This window comes from Acomys minous, assembly GCF_964271855.1.
Source record: "Acomys minous genome assembly, chromosome: 10".
Classification (NCBI taxonomy): domain Eukaryota; kingdom Metazoa; phylum Chordata; class Mammalia; order Rodentia; family Muridae; genus Acomys; species Acomys minous.
The window spans coordinates 60,599,264-60,618,075 of record NC_140491.1 but is presented as its reverse complement, the minus strand read 5'-3'; the positions used below and the strand labels follow the sequence as shown (position 1 = coordinate 60,618,075).

General features: G+C 50.9%; 1 protein-coding gene across 1 annotated transcript in view; it reads right to left on the bottom strand.

Annotated features, from left to right (window-relative positions):
* Positions 1-1,641: 1,641 nt before the first annotated feature.
* Positions 1,642-18,812, bottom strand: part of LOC311607279 (uncharacterized protein) — a gene marked incomplete at its 5' end in the record, with an annotated part of 31,780 nt that continues 14,609 nt past the window's right edge. The window contains 6 exons of the mRNA XM_084798952.1: positions 1,642-4,294; positions 7,334-7,567; positions 11,065-11,133; positions 15,295-15,407; positions 16,203-16,458; positions 18,593-18,646. Coding sequence (XP_084655078.1) covers positions 4,148-4,294; positions 7,334-7,567; positions 11,065-11,133; positions 15,295-15,407; positions 16,203-16,458; positions 18,593-18,646 — 873 coding nt within the window. The 3' untranslated portion in view covers positions 1,642-4,147. The remainder of the gene's footprint in view (positions 4,295-7,333; positions 7,568-11,064; positions 11,134-15,294; positions 15,408-16,202; positions 16,459-18,592; positions 18,647-18,812) is intronic.

Below are 18,812 nucleotides of genomic sequence, written 5' to 3'. Positions count from 1 at the left end.
TCCCGTTCACAGTCAAGAAGCTGGTCCACTCTAATCTGGAGAAAACTCTGCCCTTAAGAAGTATTTAACCAGACACTGGTTGGACATTTCCTCAATTTCTGCTCTATCTTTATCTCTGCATGTCTTTTTTTTCTTTGCTTTTCTTTTTATTAATTTATTAATTTATTCATATTACATCTCGATTGTTAGCCCTTCCCTTGTTTCCTCCTATTCCTCCCTCCCTCCCACTTCCCCCCTTCTCCCCTCCCCTATGTCTGTGACTGAGGGAGACCTCCTCCCCCTATATATGCTCTTAGAGTATCGAGTCTCTTCTTGGTAACTTGCTATTCTTCCTCTGAGTGCCGCCAGGCCTCCCCATCCAGGGGATGTGGTCAGAAAAGGGGCACCAGAGCTGCATGCATGTCTTATATAAAGGGTGAGTTTTGGATCAAAGTTTTTGTGGGTTGGTTGGTGTGACTTTATGAGCTGGGCGAGGGAGTGAGTAGAGGGTGCTCCTCTTTTCTGAGGAATAGGGAAAGGGGAAGGGAGGACGAGACTTGGAGGAGAGCAAGGACTAGAACGTAAAGCAAATTAATTAATTAGAAAAGAAAGTGTATAACCTGAAGGCACAGCTCCCAAAGAGATGACTGGGCCATTTTCTTGCCATGTGCCACAGACCCTGCTGGAGGTCTTCTGTGAATCCCATCTCTTAGAGACAGTCAGCTCTCCACCTGTGCATTCCGGAAGTCCCACCAATGGCATTTCCCACCATGATTCCTGGACCTCCTACACCCCTGTGGAATCTTACATCTACTGGCCTTTAACAGTGTCACACTATTGGTGTCCCTTTCCCAAGCCACTCACTGTAACCCACAGGATGTATCTAGTACCACCCACTCCCACTTCAAGGCTGCATTCCAGATGCTCAACTACAGTGGCCAACTTGTGATTGGTGTGTCCCCTAGGGCTTCTCTCAGTTGGATATGTCAGTAGTGGATGCTGAGAAATTTCATCCAGCCTGCAGATTTCCGACTCTGTGGGCTTTGCTTTCTACATACAGTTCAGGGCTGTTTCTGTCATGACCTTCCAAAGCAAGTAGGAGCAACCATCCTTTGAAGCCAGCAGTTTCCTACCTGGGGCTGTGGGTTACTGCTTCATCATCCACACTTCCAACCCTCGGAGCTATGTTTCCTCACAAAACATCTGTAGTTCAGCTTGGCACCCTATTGTGGGACTGTGGACCACAGTGAGCTCCACTGGCCTGGGGCTCTGTGATAACAATCATCGTTTGAGGTGGCTCAAAGTAGCAAAATGTGCCTCCTGGAGTGATGGTACAAGTTGATGACAGGCTGGTAGGTATGACACCAGAACCTGCTGGGATGTAGCCATGACTGGTGACATACAAAAAGGGGACACCCCTTCAGAGGCTGGAGGTACATACCTCACTTGCAAAAGGTCATCAGCTGATGTGAGCCACATGCAAGAATCAAAGGGGTGTGATCTGGTGGTCCCACAACAACGGGAGGCCACGACCAACCAGCCGTTCTCCATGCCTCCTGACCATCGCCCTCAGGTTCACAGCTCCTCATCTCCTGGGCTGTAAAGCAACAGGAAAGCCAAGTGGAGGGCCTGGCCATGAAAGAAGACAGCCAGTCAAGTCTCTGGGGATGTAAACAGTAAACTCCTTTATTGAGACATGGTTACAATGATTCCTGTTACACAGTTTTAAAATATTTTCAAACACTCTTCCAGGGGAGAAGTTAAAATAGGAGGCTTAGATTGTTCTGCTGGGAAGTACACAATGTATCCTTTGGCCTGGAATTTTAAAGAACTCAAGCTCCTATGGTTTTTATCACAGCCCTTCTGTTTACTTTTTGTGTATTTTCAACAGCATTTGCCCAATTATATATATGGAGAGAACACGCACACACCAGAGAAAATGAAACAGAATGATGCCAGAAGCTTTTCTGCAAATATAAGAAGTAATTTTATTGTAAAATATTGAAGCTGGCGTGGCCTGAGGAGAACAGGACACGTTTTGGACTTCAGTACAAATTCCAACTTGGAAGGGACCGACAGCAGAACAGGACAGAGTGAAGAGACAAATCAGATGGGGTGAGAGGCAGAAACCGAATCACATGACCTACACAGAATCCACGGGGCATATGGCCATCTTCCAATATGGCTTTTCTTGTGCAGAGGCATGCACAGCAGTCCCTGGCTCACAATGGCATCCTGGCTTTCAGGAGAACTCTCCAAGCCAGGCATTTCTTTGGCAAGAGTAAAACTGTTCTTCGGGGGACATTGGGGATGCACATTGGTGGCATTCATCAATCCCAGCCACTCCTGGTGCTTCGCTGTGTTTGCCATCACTTCCAGGGTGGGGTGGGGACACAGCACCGGAGCCGAGTGTGATGGCTGGCTCCCCGGGGCACCATAGCTTTCTCATAGTGGAAGGAGAGGTGTGACAAGAGGGCAACACTCGCTGTGAGGCATCCTTGTTCCTTGTTGGTCCTGGATACCTCTGCATCCGAACGAAGGCCCCACCCCCACCCCCACCAACCACCACACACACACACACACACACACACACACACACACACACACACGAGGAGGCGGCAGAGGCCAGCATACAGAGGAATCCATACTGCCCTCCAAACCCCCCCGCACTGAGGCCTGCACCCAGGACACCCCTCTTTGGAGACCCAAACAGAGGAGCCTGGAGCCAGAATCCATTGCACTGGTTGTCAGTCCACTGGCTGCTCACAAAGCAGTCTGGCTGTCAGCATGGGCACCCAGTGGCTTCCATCCCTTCTTGGCACACACAGAGAAATTAGCACCACAAACATCCAGCGACTGAACAAGACCATTGATGCACCAGGTACCAGGCAGAAAATCTTTGCTTTGCTCATGTGTTTTCAAATGATATAAGTAGAGCCCAGAGTAGGGGACAGGCTTCAGGAAGGACTCCACACCATCATAAGCACGGGGTACTGGCAAGGAAGAAAGGTCTCTGGCACCAATATGATCTTCAGGTCCTTGGGGGGAAAATCTCAGAATGTGGAGAAAGAAAGGTGGGGAACGAGACATGGCAGGCAACTTGGTGCTGCCTCTAGGGATCTCAGGACACATAGCACCACAAGAGACTACGGTAAAAAAAAAAAAAAGTCAGCACCAATGTTCATAGCTATTTATCATCTACAGAACACGTGGTTCTCCAGGCCTGGACACTGTCCCATCAGCCTCTGCAGGAAGGAACACGGAAAAAGGAAGCAATCAGAATTAATTTAAGCCTGTGTTTTTTATCTGAGTGCACGTAGAAAAGGCAGGCTATCAAATGCCTTTCTTTTTCCCTCCCCATAAAAATTATTCAGAGCTAATCAAAAAGAAAAATATATATAATTAAGAGTCTGGAAAGGGGCCCAGGCACCTGCAGTGGCAATGCAGCTTCTTGTTGACTGGGCAAATTTCCAATGTATTGCACGTTCTTGGGGCGGGTGAGGAGATGCCCTCTGCTGAGAGCCTGATTGCAAGGCCGAGCAGGTGCCCATTCTCTCCATGGGCCTGAGGTTGGGTTTCCATGCAAGACTGAAAGCCAGGCACACTCAACATTTATAACAATACAATACAAATATTTACTTAAAATTCTCACAAAAACATAAGCACCTTTAATCCATCGGAAAGGCACGTGTGGAATGACATTTGGCCTCTGAGTGGATGTGTTGAGGGTTGTTTAAAAAAAAAAAGGAGGCTTTAGCGACCTTTACAAGACCACCTCAGAACATCTTTGAAGGTCAGGGGAATATATATCTTCATGTTCAATTTTTAAAAGTGATTTCCAAATACTGCTCCACCCGTCCCACCCCTGGCCAATGGTCCATTAACACCTTTGATGAACCTATCCAGAAAGCTGGGGAGCAGGGCCTATAGGGAGGCAAGAGGCTGTGGTGTGGCTAGGTCATGTGATTCGGCTCCGTGGGGACACGGCTCTTTCCCTTTGTTCTCTCTGGGCGTGGGGTCCAACGCCAAGGGGTGCCCGAGGCGCAGGTGAGTCGGGCAGGTGGGGGTGAGAAATGTTCACTGTCCAGGATGGGCCGTGCACAGGACACCCACAGGTGGGGTGCTGAGGTCACGAGGTTGCTCTGGAGACCAATGGGCTCAGCAGCTCCTAGCCCAGGAAGCAAGCTGGCCCCACTTCAAATCCAAATTTCTGTGAGGCTTCACCAAAGTCGTTGAACATGATGTCCACAATGGGAACTTGCTCTACTTTGGGCGTGTCGATCTCCAGCACCGTCTTCTGATAGCCTTTCTTGGTCTAGGAAGGGGGAAGTGGGCGCAGTTAAAGCTGGCAGTCTAGCCTTGGCCCAGGTCTCCCTCTGCCCCAAGGCTCCATCAACTCCTGAGCCAGGAAGACAGCAGAGCAGCAAGTCTGAGGAACCACGGCCAGGCAGAGAAGTGATGGGACTCCTGTAAGACTTCACACAGAGAGGCAGGTGGAGCTCTGCAGCCGTGCCAGGCCCCTCCACAAGTGTGGCCAGGCAAGGGGACCTTCTGTACTTACTACCTGCTCCAGCATGCACTGAGTAAACTGAGGCACAGGAGGGTCACAATTGTGCAGTATGAACAGCCTGTTGGATAGATAGGTCAGTGCTCCTCCTGTGCTCAGACCAGCACTCTTGAGCAGAGGGGACAGGGTTCTCCTAGGAAAAGCAGGCTGGGCCTCGGCCAGGAGAGGGAGTTGCCAACAGAGACATCTCTTTCTGCCAGAATATAGGGAGGAAGACACCACTTCTGTCCCCAAAGCCAAGCAAGTGTAACTTGAGGTGTCAGGAACACTTGTCACAGAGGACAGTCTGGTTCTGCTATTCTGCCAATGCCCTTCAATGGTTCCTGACATCCATCTTTCCTCCAGCCAGTACACACTGGCCCATGTCCTGAGCCAGGATGTCCACACCCATGGATGTAGAGTGCACTTACAGGAGACTGTGTCTGGCCTGGGAATGGTCTCCTCTACTGCCTATCCCTTGGCTGATGTCATGAGGAGAAAGTGGGTGGGCAGCAAGTACCCCAGATGTAACTGTGGATGCAACGCCCTGGGGTGCAGCCCAGCAGAGGGTCTCCTAGTAACCCCATGTCAGTCCTGAAACTCTCATGTTTGATGCCCAGCTGTGGGGCTTTACTCTCCCTGAGTGTAGACTGGATATGTACCCAAAATCTAAATAAGAACCCCATTGCTCCAGGTGATGGTGGGAAGATGAGGATGGACCCCCTCATGTGTGGGCTTGCTCCCCTTATGAAGGGACCCCAGAAAGACCCACCCTCCATCTCTTCCTTATGGTAACACTGCAAAGGTGTCTGTGTATAACCTGGGTTGATGGTCCCAACCTTGAACATTCTGAATGCAGAATTGTGAGCAGTTCCTGCTGTTTATAAAGCCACTTTGGCGACAGTCATTGGTGATTTCGGCCAAACCAACCCAAGCCACCCTGAGCCACAGCTGGAGGCTAAGCCATTGGTAGGTTTCCCACCTCAGGCCTGAGTGCACTGGGAAATTTCTTTGTTTACAACTGCTAAGCTTTGCGGGAGAACTTTTTACATACAGCAAATAACACAGCCTGCTACCTGATGTCTCCATCTGGAATGTGGATGGCTTGCTGAGAGTGCAGGGATGACTGGGGGTGGGCAGTACCTTTTCTAGCTGTCATCCAGTGTCCTGCCTTCACTGTCCTCACCTTCCCTCACATGCCCCAGACTGCACCTGCCCACAGCTACCCTAATTGGATGCCTCTGTCCTGTGCTCAGAGCCAGGGTAGGGATAGCCAGTGTTCCAGAAGCATTTGAGCACTGCACGCTCTTCCCATTGCATTGACTTGGGGTGGAATCTGCATTTTATTCAATGGGAGTCTTGGAGAATTTTGTCACTTGTAGTTTTCTGGCTGCCCCCTAGAAACACTGAGAAACACCAGGAGTCCAGCACAGATACTGCCTGCCTTGAACATGGTTGCGTTTGAGGGATAACTATAACTGATCTTGCCAGGCAGGTCATAAGGGGACTGGCCAAAGGCATAGCCACACCTATCCATTTCCATGGTCATTTCTTGAAACTTACCTCACAAAATATCTGAGGGGCTAGAGATGGCTCAGTGGTTAAGGTGTTTGCCATGAAAGCACGAACACTGCCCATGAAGAGGTGGCCAATGCGGGCTGCAGTTGGGACAACTCCCACCTCAGCTACCACACTCTCTCAGGGTCTGCCTGGCCCTGGAGGTGCGCTGAGAGCTCCCCAGTACACTCAGATCCTCCCTCAGATGCCCAGATGCGTGAATAACAGGTTCTTGCCATGCCAGCATGCAGGCCAGAGTCTGATCCCCAGAACCCACTGGGCTGGACTGACGGCTTAGTAGATGAGGGCACTTGTCCTTGCAGAGGACCTAGGCTCAGTCTCAGTCTCAAGCACCCACATGGTGGCTCACAACCATCCGTGGTTCCCGTTCCAGGGGATTCAGTGCTCTCCTCTGGCCTCCGTGGGCACCAGGCTTGCATGTGGTCTATAGACATACATGTGAGCAAAGCACTAACACACATAATATGAAAATGAAATAAATCCTTAACATAAAAGCTTGGAGGAGCTGGAGAGATGGCTCAGTGGTTAAGAGCACTCTCTGCTCTTCCAGAGGTCCTGAGTTCAATTCCCAGCACCCACATGGTGGCTCATGACCATCTATAATGAGATCTGATGCCCTCTTCCATCATATATGCAAATGGAACACTGACGTATATAAATAAACAAATTTTTTTAAAGCTTGGAATGGTGGTGCATGCTGGCAACCTTGGTGCTTAGGGGGTGGGGGTGGGAAGCCTGCCAGATTCCTGGAGTTACCTCAAGTTTACTGGCTAGCCAGCTTAGCTTACTTGGTAAGTTAAAGCCAGTGAGACACTTTGCCTTTCTACAGGAATAGCCGCCACTTGTCCCATCCGTATGTAACACACACACACTCATACATACAAGAGCACAGGCACAAATACAGACACATGCGTGCACAAACACACACTCACACACTCATACATACAAATGTACAGGCACAAATACAGACACACACACACACACACACACACACACACACACACACACACACACACGGTGATCACACCTGACCCAGAAAAGAGCTACTTAAGTGGGAGTGCTCTCTATGATCCAACCCAGACCTACCAGGCCAGCTATACTCTGATATGGCCAGGCTGGGGCATATTTGGCCCTCCATGCATCCCCAACACACAGCCCAGAGAATAGCACACAGAACATACTCCACAAATTTGCACTAGCGAGTACTGCACCCAAAGGGGTCATACTCACAGCACAGCCGTCCACTAGAGCACGGATGTAGGGGTTGTTATCGTAAGAAATTTCCTCATCGTTGGAGCCCAAGAACCGGATAGCTTTGTCGTAGCTGCCTGTGGCGGCATCCTGCCAGGCCACCGACTGGTAGCAGTTGTAGGTAATGTTCTGGTGGGCAGAGGCACTCAGCAGCCGCAGGAAGGTCATTTGTACCACGCCCACAGGGTTGCCTTCAGCATCCACGTAGGAGAGCTGGGGGTGGGCACAGCACGGGGAATCAGCAGGGTGGACACAGCAATGGTCACGGAGTTTCCCACATCCACAGGGCCTCACCCAAGCCCATCTTCCTAAGGCTGCTGCCTAGAAGCTTCCGTCATCCTTGCCCTTAATGCACAGGATCTCCTGGGAGCTCCAGGAACACGAGCCAAGGGAAACACATCTTGTGTTCTTCAGAGACTAAATGTCTGCTTAGCATCCTCCCTTCAGCATCCCTACCTCTCTAGATGCAGTGCCTGCACTGCTTCCTCCAGGAAGCCTGCCTAGGTCACGTTTTCCTGCACTTGACCCTCTTTTCCGCCTCTAGTTCCCAGGCCACTTCCGAGGAGCCAGTCACCTCCTCCCTTCTCACGGGATCTGCCTGGCTTGCTGCACTGAACAAACATATGTTCCATTAAGACCTGCCCTCTGGTCCATGGGTCATAGAAGGCACCACACTCCCATCCCATCGATGAGTCAGGATGCTGGGAGCAAGAGGCAAGGCCCGAGTCCCTGGAGCAGATGCATGGTATTAAGCCTTGGAAGTAGAAGATGCTCTTGGCACCTGCTGGCCACGCCCTTCCCTGCCTTTCCTGGGTGTTCTTGAGTGTTCTACCTGACCTTGAGCCTTGACAGAAGCTCTCCTCTTTGCTAGGTCCATGCCCAGAGGCAGGATATGCTGCAACTGTCACCTTTGGTCACAGCTCTGTCCCTGCTCTTCACTGTTCCTCGAATGCAGCCCTGAGGCTGTGTGTTCCAGCCTCCCTCTGCACCATCAGGTCCTGTGTCCCACCTGTCACCTTCCTTGAACCATGTATGCCACAAGCCTATCCTGTTGTTCCTGCCACTGTGCTGAGCAAAGGAAGGCAGCATGAGCTCTTGTAGACAGATGGAAGGTTGCCTGCTTAGTGGTCAGCATGTCCAAGGCGCCAGCTTGGGAATCAAGAGCTAGAATGGCCAAGAGACAGTGGGGAAATGGCAGAGCATGATGGACTAGCCTAAGTAGGATCTGAGTGTGTGGGTACTGGAGTGACCAGGTGTACCCCGAAGGTGCAAGGGCATCCTATTCTGCCAAGGGACAGGCTTCTAAGGCAGCCAACACACTATCCACTGCCCACTGCCCAGACCAAGCAAGTAGTGCATGGCTCTGGAAACAGGACCCACACTGGAAGGCCCACTCTCCACAAGAAGCTGGGACAGCGTCGGGGAAAGAGAATGCCACTCTGTAAGTGGCTTCCACAGTGTCATCAGGATCTCAAGCCATTCTGCTCCACATGGGCGCCTGAGAGGAGAGTCCTATTGTCTACAGCTTCTTTGCAAACAGAACTTTCTGAGCCATTAGTATTATCAGGGGTGCAAAACTCAGCTGTAGGACAAAGCACTGCTTCCCGGCGCCTGGATGTGACTGAAGGCCTCTCTCCAGGCAAGGACTAACAGGGTTCCGCTGGGCATCAAGGAAAGAGGCTGGCAGAGGGAAGTGTCTCACTCTGCTCCAAGCAATGTCTGCTCCAACACTGTTCTGTGTTGGCCATTCCAAAGGGCATGTGGTCAGTGAAGGAATGCTGGGGCAGTGCTGGCTCTTGCACATGGTGACCAAAAAGACATGGCAACTTCAGAGCCCACGTTTTCAAGAGTAACAGGAGGAAAGAATGGGATGGTGGAGCCAGGCCCAGGACCCTGTTCCTTCTCACAATGGTTGTGGAATACCTGGGGGTCCCCAAGTTATGTCAAGCAAACTCCACTCCCTTGGAGACGGCTTGAGAAAACACACAGTCAGAGTCTGCAGAGGGGAGAAAATGCATACCAACCGGCAGTCCAGGCATCTGGAGCTCCTGGGAGGACACGTGACTGACTTGAGAAAGGGCACACATGCCACAGCAGAGGCAGGGATGGCACCACAGAAGGACCGGAAGCCCTAGTACTGTCCCATGTTGGAGTCTTCAAGTGGCCCTGCCCTAGGGGATTGGTTCCCTGCAGCCTCAGTGTGAGGGGCCATCTTAGGCATCTAAGATGAAGATTTGATCCCCTAGGTTATTATGGTTCTTACTGGGAGCTGGGAACCAGCAGTGGAGCCCGAAGGCAGTCTGGTTTGCCTTGGATGGTCCTTGCGCCTCTGTCGCTGGTAACTGACTCAGGATAAAGGTGAGAGGTGGCAGCCTAGACATGGGTATTCTATGACCATTTGCCCCTTTAAGAAGGATAGTGATTGGGTCAGGCACCCCCTCGGGGAACCTGGACTACACCAGGTGGAAGCCATTTGGGAAGAGGGGAGAAGCCAGGTCAAGTTGAGGCAGACAGGACCCCAATGGATCTCAGCCCTGGGCAGTTTCACTCCCACAACAGCTCCTTTTTTGCCTGATCCTCCTCAGATCTCCTGTCACTGCTCACTGGGCCTTCTTCCCCACAGGTCCTTCTGTGTGCCAGCGGCTCTCCTCTGAAGAGAGCAACAGAAGCAGAGAGGAAACAATGCCAGGCAGAGAAGAGAAGGGGAAGAGAGGGCCTCAGGGCTGAAGCCTAAAGAACATGGCTGCAGAGGTGAGCTCCTCGGAACCCTGACCGAGAGCCAGGCATGCCTCCAGGCTGAGGGCTGACAGAGAGGTGGGGGCAGGATGGTCCTGGAAGCCACACACACTGTGCTCACTAGAGGGGCAGAGGCTGGTGCAGCGCTGAGAGGCAGTGGAAGCCCCATGGAGTCTGTGTGAGCAAGGACTCGTGGGATGAGACCCCACTATATTGATGAGTCAAAAGACGGTGTGGACTCTCCTCGGGACCTGGAACCTGAAGCCTAGCAGGGCTTCGCAAAGTTTTGAGCTGACTTCAGTTAAGGCCCACAGTGTGGGGGGGAAACGTTCCATTCTGAGGGGGTGAGCCCTGCTCTCACAGCAATGGATCTAAACAAGTTCCTGGGCCTCCATGCTGATCACAAGGGCCTTCGGGTTGATGTCTTAAGATCTTTTCACCTCTGAGATGGATTGTGTTCTGAGATACACCTCCCATAAGTTAAACCCAGACTAATACAGCCATGTGGGGTGTGACTGTGAACTGCAAGGTCAGCAACAGCCAGAGCCCAGGAAGAGGGTGTGAATGTCAGGGGCCTGGATGAACCCTTAATAAACCAACTTCCCTGCATGCCCACGGACTTAGGAAGGGTCACCTACTCTCTGCTCATCTCTGACCTGTGGTTTGCCAGCCAGCTTGCATCACCCATAGGCAGCAGGGGGCTTTAATGGAGGGTGCTCACCTCCTGCTGTGAAGGCCCTGAATCTCAGTGGGAAGCTACCCACCGACTTCCAGGACAGAAGGAAGGAACTCTGGTTTAGGTGAAAGAGGAGGCAAGAAGAAGAGATGCTACACCCATCCGGGCCTTGCTGTCAGGCGTGTGGAGCATTCTGGCCTAGAGGGCAGCAGCAGGTGTGGCCCCAGCTGCCGTTAGTGCCATGCAGCGCCAAGAGCCAGGCGGAGCCGCAAGCAGGCTTCGCAAGGCGGCCACTTACCAGGGAACCCCGCTTGTACTGACTATACCAGGTGGAAGGCTGCTCTTTGGGCCAGCGGGCCATTTTACTCTGCAAGATAGGAGATGGCGGGTTTAAAGTGACAACCGCAAAGGACGTGGGGTCACCTTACCAGTTTCCCACGCTTGAATTCACTGAACCAGGAACCTGGGTTTTCTTTGGGCCAAGAAGTGATTCTGGCCTACACATCAGTCATGGATGGCGGGGAGGAAGAGAAACAGAAAATGAAAGGGTTACTTCTATCCCCATAGACAGACTTTCCCAGTTCTCCCAGCCCCTTTGTCCTGCCAAGATGCCCATGCCTCCTCCCCTAAGAGCTGACATGGGATGACAACAGCTCTGTAGGGTGTCCAGATCATGCCAGGACTGCAGGCTACACCCTGAATGCCAAGGCATCAAGTGACTGCCGAAAGCTAAGAGTAGGGCAGTAAATAACAAGGGAAAGCTGCAGCCAGTATGACTGCTGGTTTAGCGATGTGTGGACATCTCAGCACACTCTCCTTTTGAGAGGCAGTGGCTCAGGCTCTCCAGTTGTCACTTGGCACTGCAGCAACCTGGGCAGAGCCACTGTGCATGTGGGGTGTCAGTGTGTATGCACGTATAGTATGTGTGTATGTGTGCACAAGTGTACCTATGTGGTGCTGTAATGGCCCAGAATTAACAGAGAGTCAAGGAAAGATTTAACCCCAGATACGTCACATTTGCTCCTTCCTCTCTCCCAACCTGGCACTAGAGAGTTAGTTGCTCTACTGTGAACCCAAGTAAGAATTTACTACCCTGACAGGTATCGAGCCTTACTCCTTGTTTGACCTTATAAAGCTCCCCAATTCCCTAGAACCATAGCCCCTAAGTAAGCAGATGAAGTATCTTCCAACGCCCCAGTTCCAGCCAATTGTCCATGACCATACAAACCTTGCCCCAGAGACCTGGCCCACCTCCCCTGGGAAAAATAAATATCCCTGCCCCCCGAATAAACTGAAATAGTTTTCCAAAGCTGTTCCCAGGTGTGTGTGCTCCTTACCCAATCACTCTCTGTCGACCAAGGCCCTGCATTGTACCCAGCCACCCTGGCAAAGCTTTCCTCCCTCCCTCCAGACGAGTGCACAGGCTGGCTATCAAGAGGAGACACGGACACGGAGTGACATATATGCATAATGAGTACGCATAAGGTACGTGGCTATGGCATGTGTCGAGTATGCACCCGTATGAGAAGCTCCCTCCATGCTGGCTCGCTGCAGGCCATGGAAAACTCAGGCTGAGACTGAGCGGGACACTTCCTCCCTTCTGGTAGACTTCCTTAGCATCAGGAGGTACCGAGTAGGCTGCTGGGGGAGAATTGTCCCCAACAGTCCTGTTTAGTTGTGGGTCCTGTGTGCGATGCTTCCAATAAGCCAGGCAGATGTACACACAGGTGCCAATGTGGTACCACTTCCATGATGTAACCAGCTGCTCTTCAACAGGTGTAAGGTACACTTCACAGAAGGGAGCTAACATCAGGAACTATAAACTTGGGGAGAAGCTCACGGCTGGGGAGTTGACGGGTTCCAGTGGAAAGGCTGCTGCTATTTATTGCTCTGTTAATGGATATGATGTAGCTATCAAATTGCCTTCTAATCTTTGGTGTTTAGGCCTGTACAGTACTGCTGCTTTCTCAGTTGGTCACTGGAAGAAGTTAGTTTATATTAATCAATTGATGTTCCACAACAGGAGATGTGGGAAGAATTTTAGAAGAAGGAGTGAAGTGTTGTGTGGTTGTGGCCTCCAAGTGGAAACATCTTTTCTTAGAGCTAAGCTTACTAAGGCTCAGAGAGTACACACAACTCACAAGTCTCAGGAACTTGCTCAGACTTACAGTATGTACAAGGCACCTTAGAAGGCTATAAAAGCAGTGCGAAGAAGAGGTTCTCTGACCAGCCAAGCTGCCTGCCAGTCACAAAACTCCAATGATGCAGCTTTTGTGAATTGTAAACCTGCTGGGCTGGTCTTTTTAGTGAGACAGCTGCCTTTGACTCAGCCATGTCCCTGTAAATAACCCCAATCAACTCATATCTTCACTCAGATAGACCTGGGTGAAATCATTTTTTGCTCTTTGCACTATTGTCAGTGCCCTAATATGAGGTGGAAAGATTTTTGTTGTCTCCCAAAAAAATATCATACAACAGAGGTGTGTGTGTGTATGTTGTGTATGTGTTAAGGTTTTCACTGGGGACTTGTACATTAGGTAATCTGCCATGACAAGGGAACAAAGGCTGCCCCAAAAGCCTCCTGAAATCGAAGAGCTAAAGGAACACGCTTCATCATGGAGCTTGCCTCTGTACCTCCCTTAGGGAGTCTCACTTCGGGTCTGTGTCTATGGAAGCCAAGGATGCAGATATGCAAGATTGGCCAACAGAGGGGGCTCAGAGCTACTGTGGGCTGAAGGAGTGGGTGGCTGAGCCTCTGTAGGGTGAGGGTGGTGGGTGGTGTCTCTGGGCTGACTCACTGTTAGTGTAGAAAAAGGAAGTCCTCAGGACATCCTGGGCTGACCAGGCACAGGAGAGACCCATGTTTCAGACCCAAGCCCAGTGGTCAAGTGGGGAAAGAGTCAGAGATAAGAGTCATTGTCGATTGTCCCCTTTGAGCTGGCTGGCTGCTGGGGAAATGAGGTATCCCGTCTGCCTGACCCCCAGAATCCTGACTTTCCCTGTGGTTTTCAGATGTCAGTCAAGGCCACACTCCAACTGAGTAGGAGCAGTTCCCCCGAAGTTAGGGACAGAGAACACAGGCTTTGCCTCAGACTTCTGCTCAAACTGCTCCAGGCTCTGGAGCCCTCACTCTCGAGGACTCTGGGAGAGGGTCCCTCCATCCTTGGCAGTCATCTCTGGCCCAGCCCATAGTCCATACATGTGGGAGAAGCAAAGAAGCAGAATGCAGGGTCTGTCTAGACGCCATCTGACACAGTCCCAGAGACAGGCTGGCTACCAGAGGCTGGCTGTAGAGGGCAGAGCACCAAGACGGGTGAGAAAGGTCTGTTAGCTCAGTCCCATCCCCAGAGCTATGGCCAGATGTAGGGATACACCAAGACCCATACAGTGGGTCCTCATGTCTCAGACCTCTTCAAAGCTCTGGCTTATCCTGAAGCCCAGGATCTCAGAATTCTGGAGGGATGGAGGGACGCAGAAGACTATGAATCTCTTATCCCTGCCCTGCCCCTGCTGCCACCAGCAGGGTGTGACCCAAGGGCATGCGGGCACTTACCACATTTATGGTGTGATTTAGAGAGAGGCTGGAAGCCCCAGGGAGCCCTTATGCTCTCTCCAGCAGGGACTCACTTCCCAGATCACTAGGCAGGTCACTAGGCAGCTGTGATGTGGAATACACACACACACACACACACACACACACACACACACACACACACACACACAGAGACCCCTGCTGTGGTCTCCCAAAAATGGCATGGGACAACTCTGAGCCATCCCAGGCCAGATGGAGGGACACTGAGGCTGGAGTCATGGTTATTCTCTCAGACACAGAGAAGGCTTTCTTCTTGCCTGCCTGTCCTGTAGCCTCTGCCACAGATTCCTTGGCATAGTTTAGACACCTATCTCTCTCTCTCTCTCTCTCTCTCTCTCTCTCTCTCTCTCTCTCTCACACACACACACACACACACACACACACACACACAGACACACACACACACAGTCCTACCTACATGAGTGAGCTCTGGAAAGGCCACAAAGGTGACTGCACCCCTCACAAAATCTCTTGAGTCAGAACCCGGCACATCCTCTCACAGACCCCTGTCTGGCACCTGAGAGGCCTGGCACAGGTTCCACAAAAATAAGCTGGCACTCCCAGTTTAGGCACCCAGCAGCTTCCTTCCAGGTGTCTTGGGCTCTTTATCACACTTGCCCCAAAGGCCTTCCAGAGTTTTAGGTTGGTCTGGGCGGTGATGCTGCTGAGCCCCAATGATGGCTGCCTCTGCCAGGATAATCCTATTGTGGATGACTGGAGGAACACACAACACACTCAGAGCAGTAGCCTCATGAAGGAACTGAGGCTGCACCTGCCACTGCACACCTGAAATATCTCACCCTGAGACAGCTCAAGAGTGACTTCAGGGAGAAGCCTCTTGGTTCCGAAACCGACTGGCCTCTGACTTTCAGCCTTAAGGCTGAAATACTGACACCCTGGTCCAAGTGGAGGCAGGCAGCTGGTCGGGGTACTCACCCCCTCAGACTTCTTGTCAGGGAAGACGCACGTGGACCCTCCGGCTGTGAAATTGCAATACACTTTGAAGGAGTCCCTGGAGCACCCTTGGTTGGGATCGACCCAGTATTCACCTGGATTTCAGAGACAGAGAGGCCGATTCATGAGAAAGGCTCCCTGGGCAACTGCAGGAGTCACTGCAACATTTCAGTTTAGCTGGGAAACGCACAGCCAGGGCCACAAAGCCACCGACACAGCCTTCCCTGCTCATCTCACAGTGCTGTCCTTTTCCTGTGGGGAGCATAAAGACCAGCGGACGGCCCTGTTCACAAGAACACGGCCGGAGCATGAAGCGCGCCGTGTCAGTGTCTGCCGACCTTTGTGGGTGGAGGACAGACAAAGGATGCTCTCAAGTGAACCTGGAAATGTGTGAGCATGGGGCCAGAATCTACTGAGATGAGACACCCCTCAAATCCACCAGGGGGAACATCCCTACTTCCTGAGAAAGGCATGCCAGTTTCACTTCACAGCTAACAGGCCCTTGGTTTGAAGAGGGTGAGGACAAGGTTCTACGGTTCTGCCACTGCTTAAAACCCACCTTCCCAGGCACAGCAGTGGACATAAACCTGGCACCAAGCTGCCTTCAGGGCCAGCTAAGGGCCAGGCCAAAGGCATTTTTATACACTGCTCATGTACCACTTACAGGGTGTGTGTTTCTGTCCTCATGTTACAAATCAGGAACAGCGAGACTTGGAGTAAAGCAGGAAGATGCCTAATAAGCCTCGAAGCCTTGATACTTGAGCCCTGTCTGACCTCCCCTGGTGTGTTAACTAACTCTCTGGTGTTTCAGCAGATGAATGAGGGGTCCAGCCTCGCCTTCCTCCCATGGACGGTGGGGATGTGTCTCCCGCACTGTGACCCTCCCTCACCGTCTGGGAAGTCAGGATGGCAGAGCTGCAGGTCCTTGCAGGTACGGGCGGGGTTCTGCTGTGTGCCCAGTGGCCGCTTCATCTGCTCAATCTCCAGTTTCAGGGAGTTGAGGGAACCAAAGATCTCCTCCATGCCATCCGCATAGTCCACGTAGCTCTCCCCAGCCCCGTCATCCAGGAGCTGGCTGGCATCAATGTTCCGCCGAGTCCTGGATGCCTGGATGGGCAGGGGCTGGATGACCTCACCTGGAGGGCCCTGGGGTGCAGAAGAGAGCAGTCGTGCTTAGGAGAGGACAAGGATGATCCTGTCCCAAGGGCAGAGCTAAGTGGCACTGAGCCAGAAGTCTAGTTCCCTCAGCCTGTGTCCTGGGCTGGAAGGACAGCTGCCGGCCCACCTGGTGTTTTATCTCCTTCCTATATCCTGAATATTCCATGCCCACCTATCCCCCAGGTGTCTGCCTGGCTAAGTTTCTCTCTTCCCTGAGCCCAAGGCCCTTCCTCTTCTTCAGAATGCAGTCGCCTTAGCTACGTCTGCTGCCCTGTTCTTAGCCTACAAGCCAAGCTGTGGGGAAGCAATCAAAGCTCCATCTTATCTCTGTGGCCCCACTTGGCACTGAACACAGAGAGCCGTTTAAGTGCCAGTTGGTACAGAGAGTGGCTCATGTCCAGGTGCCCCAGCAGGATGACTGAGGTAGTCGGGAGGCTGGCAGCACCAGGACACATCAAGCTTTTCCTGCATGTACATTCAGCCACAGAACCACACATACGCAGACACAATATACACACCCACACACATGCATGTTCACACATACATACATTGTTGTGTAAAAGTTGCCTCCAAGACTGAAACATTCCATCCCGCAGGTAAGTACCTTAAAAAGGAAGGTAAACGCTTCAAAACAGCTTCAGGAAGTTCCCGAAACTGACTAGATTCACTAGGCTCCTCCCTGCCAGACTAAGCAATGAAAGCTGAGAGTCCTTCTGAGAGAAGCTGAGTTAAGCGCCAAACTCAGGTAAACCAAGCTGCAAAGACTCTGAGACCAGACCAGATGCCTGGAAAAGCAAAATCAGCCAAGCTGCCTGAGAGAGACCCAGGCCAACGGGTCCATTCACTTAGAATGGACACTCTGCGACCTGCTGAGCTGCCTGCAGGCTGTACAGTGTGCTCCAGGTTCCCAGCTTTGCTGTCATCAGTGCTGGGGTGGACTTGGAAGATGCAGCTGTTTTTCAGGCATTTCTGTTCCTGTAAGTAACCTCTCACCCATTTCTTTTAACTAAGCCCAATAAAAGTCATGGCTCACCAAGCTGGACATGAGCGCAGTATCCACACTTTGGTCTATTTGGATGTATGTGTGTTGTGACTGCCCATGAAAAGTTTAGTCATACAACTATACACATGTACAATACACATATGGAATCATGCCCAAATGTTTACACGTGCCTGTTTATACACATACATACGCATTAACACACACCTAGAAATACACAATTCATATACACATATAGATACATATACAAGTTAGAAACACCTATACATTTATATGTGCATATTCATATACGTACATACACACATAAACAATACACAGAGAAACACATACATAAACATATAGAAACATATTGCACATCAAACAGGCATGTTGACAGACACATGCAAAATATAAATACATATATTTATACATATGTATAAATATATGTACATACATAAAATATAAATACATATATTGTGAACATGAATGCATGTTCACAATACATATATGCACATACAATATACATATAGAAATATACATTATACATTTCATGTTCATACACATGCACATAAATACATATACACATATCTATACATATCATGTTCACAAACATACTCCTCTGTATGTACACATATGCATGTAAACACACATATGCATATATGTTCACACACATGCATATAGCAGAGAAATATACATTTATACCTGCACATGTATGCATGTATGTTCATACATATGTGAACACTTACACATATACTTAATGCATGTTTGCACACATATATAGAGAGTACATACAAATGCACAAGTCCATTCTTGCAAACAAACACGTATGCAAACTGTTACCTACATAAATGAATACATGCACATAAAATTAAATACACATATGTATGTACAGCAAATGAAGCACTTACATAGTCACATACACTCACAAACATACATGCACATTCCCTGGCTGGCCAATGATCTTTCCCAGACAGGGCAGCCCATGAGCTCCACAGATAAGTGTGTGAGACCCACTGTTTCGCCCTGTGATTCCCCAGGGACAAGCCCCTGGGTGTGCCATGTGAGCCTCCCTTGCATCACAGAGAGCAAGCCCCACAAACAGACACTCCCTCAGTTCCCCTTCACACTTCACACACTACTCACGGGTGGGCCAGGGAGTCCTGGGTGGCCTGCCTCGCCCTTCGGGCCAGTGGGACCCTGGGAAGAAAAGAACAAACCGTTACTTGGTCATGTGGCCTACTGTGATCTGATGGAACTATTAGCTCTGAAAGGTCAGGACAAAGGGACCAGGCAGGCAGTACATCTCTGCTCCTGAGGCTGGCACCCTCCTCAGCAGGGAGCAAGCAGCCTAGATGCCTTGGCC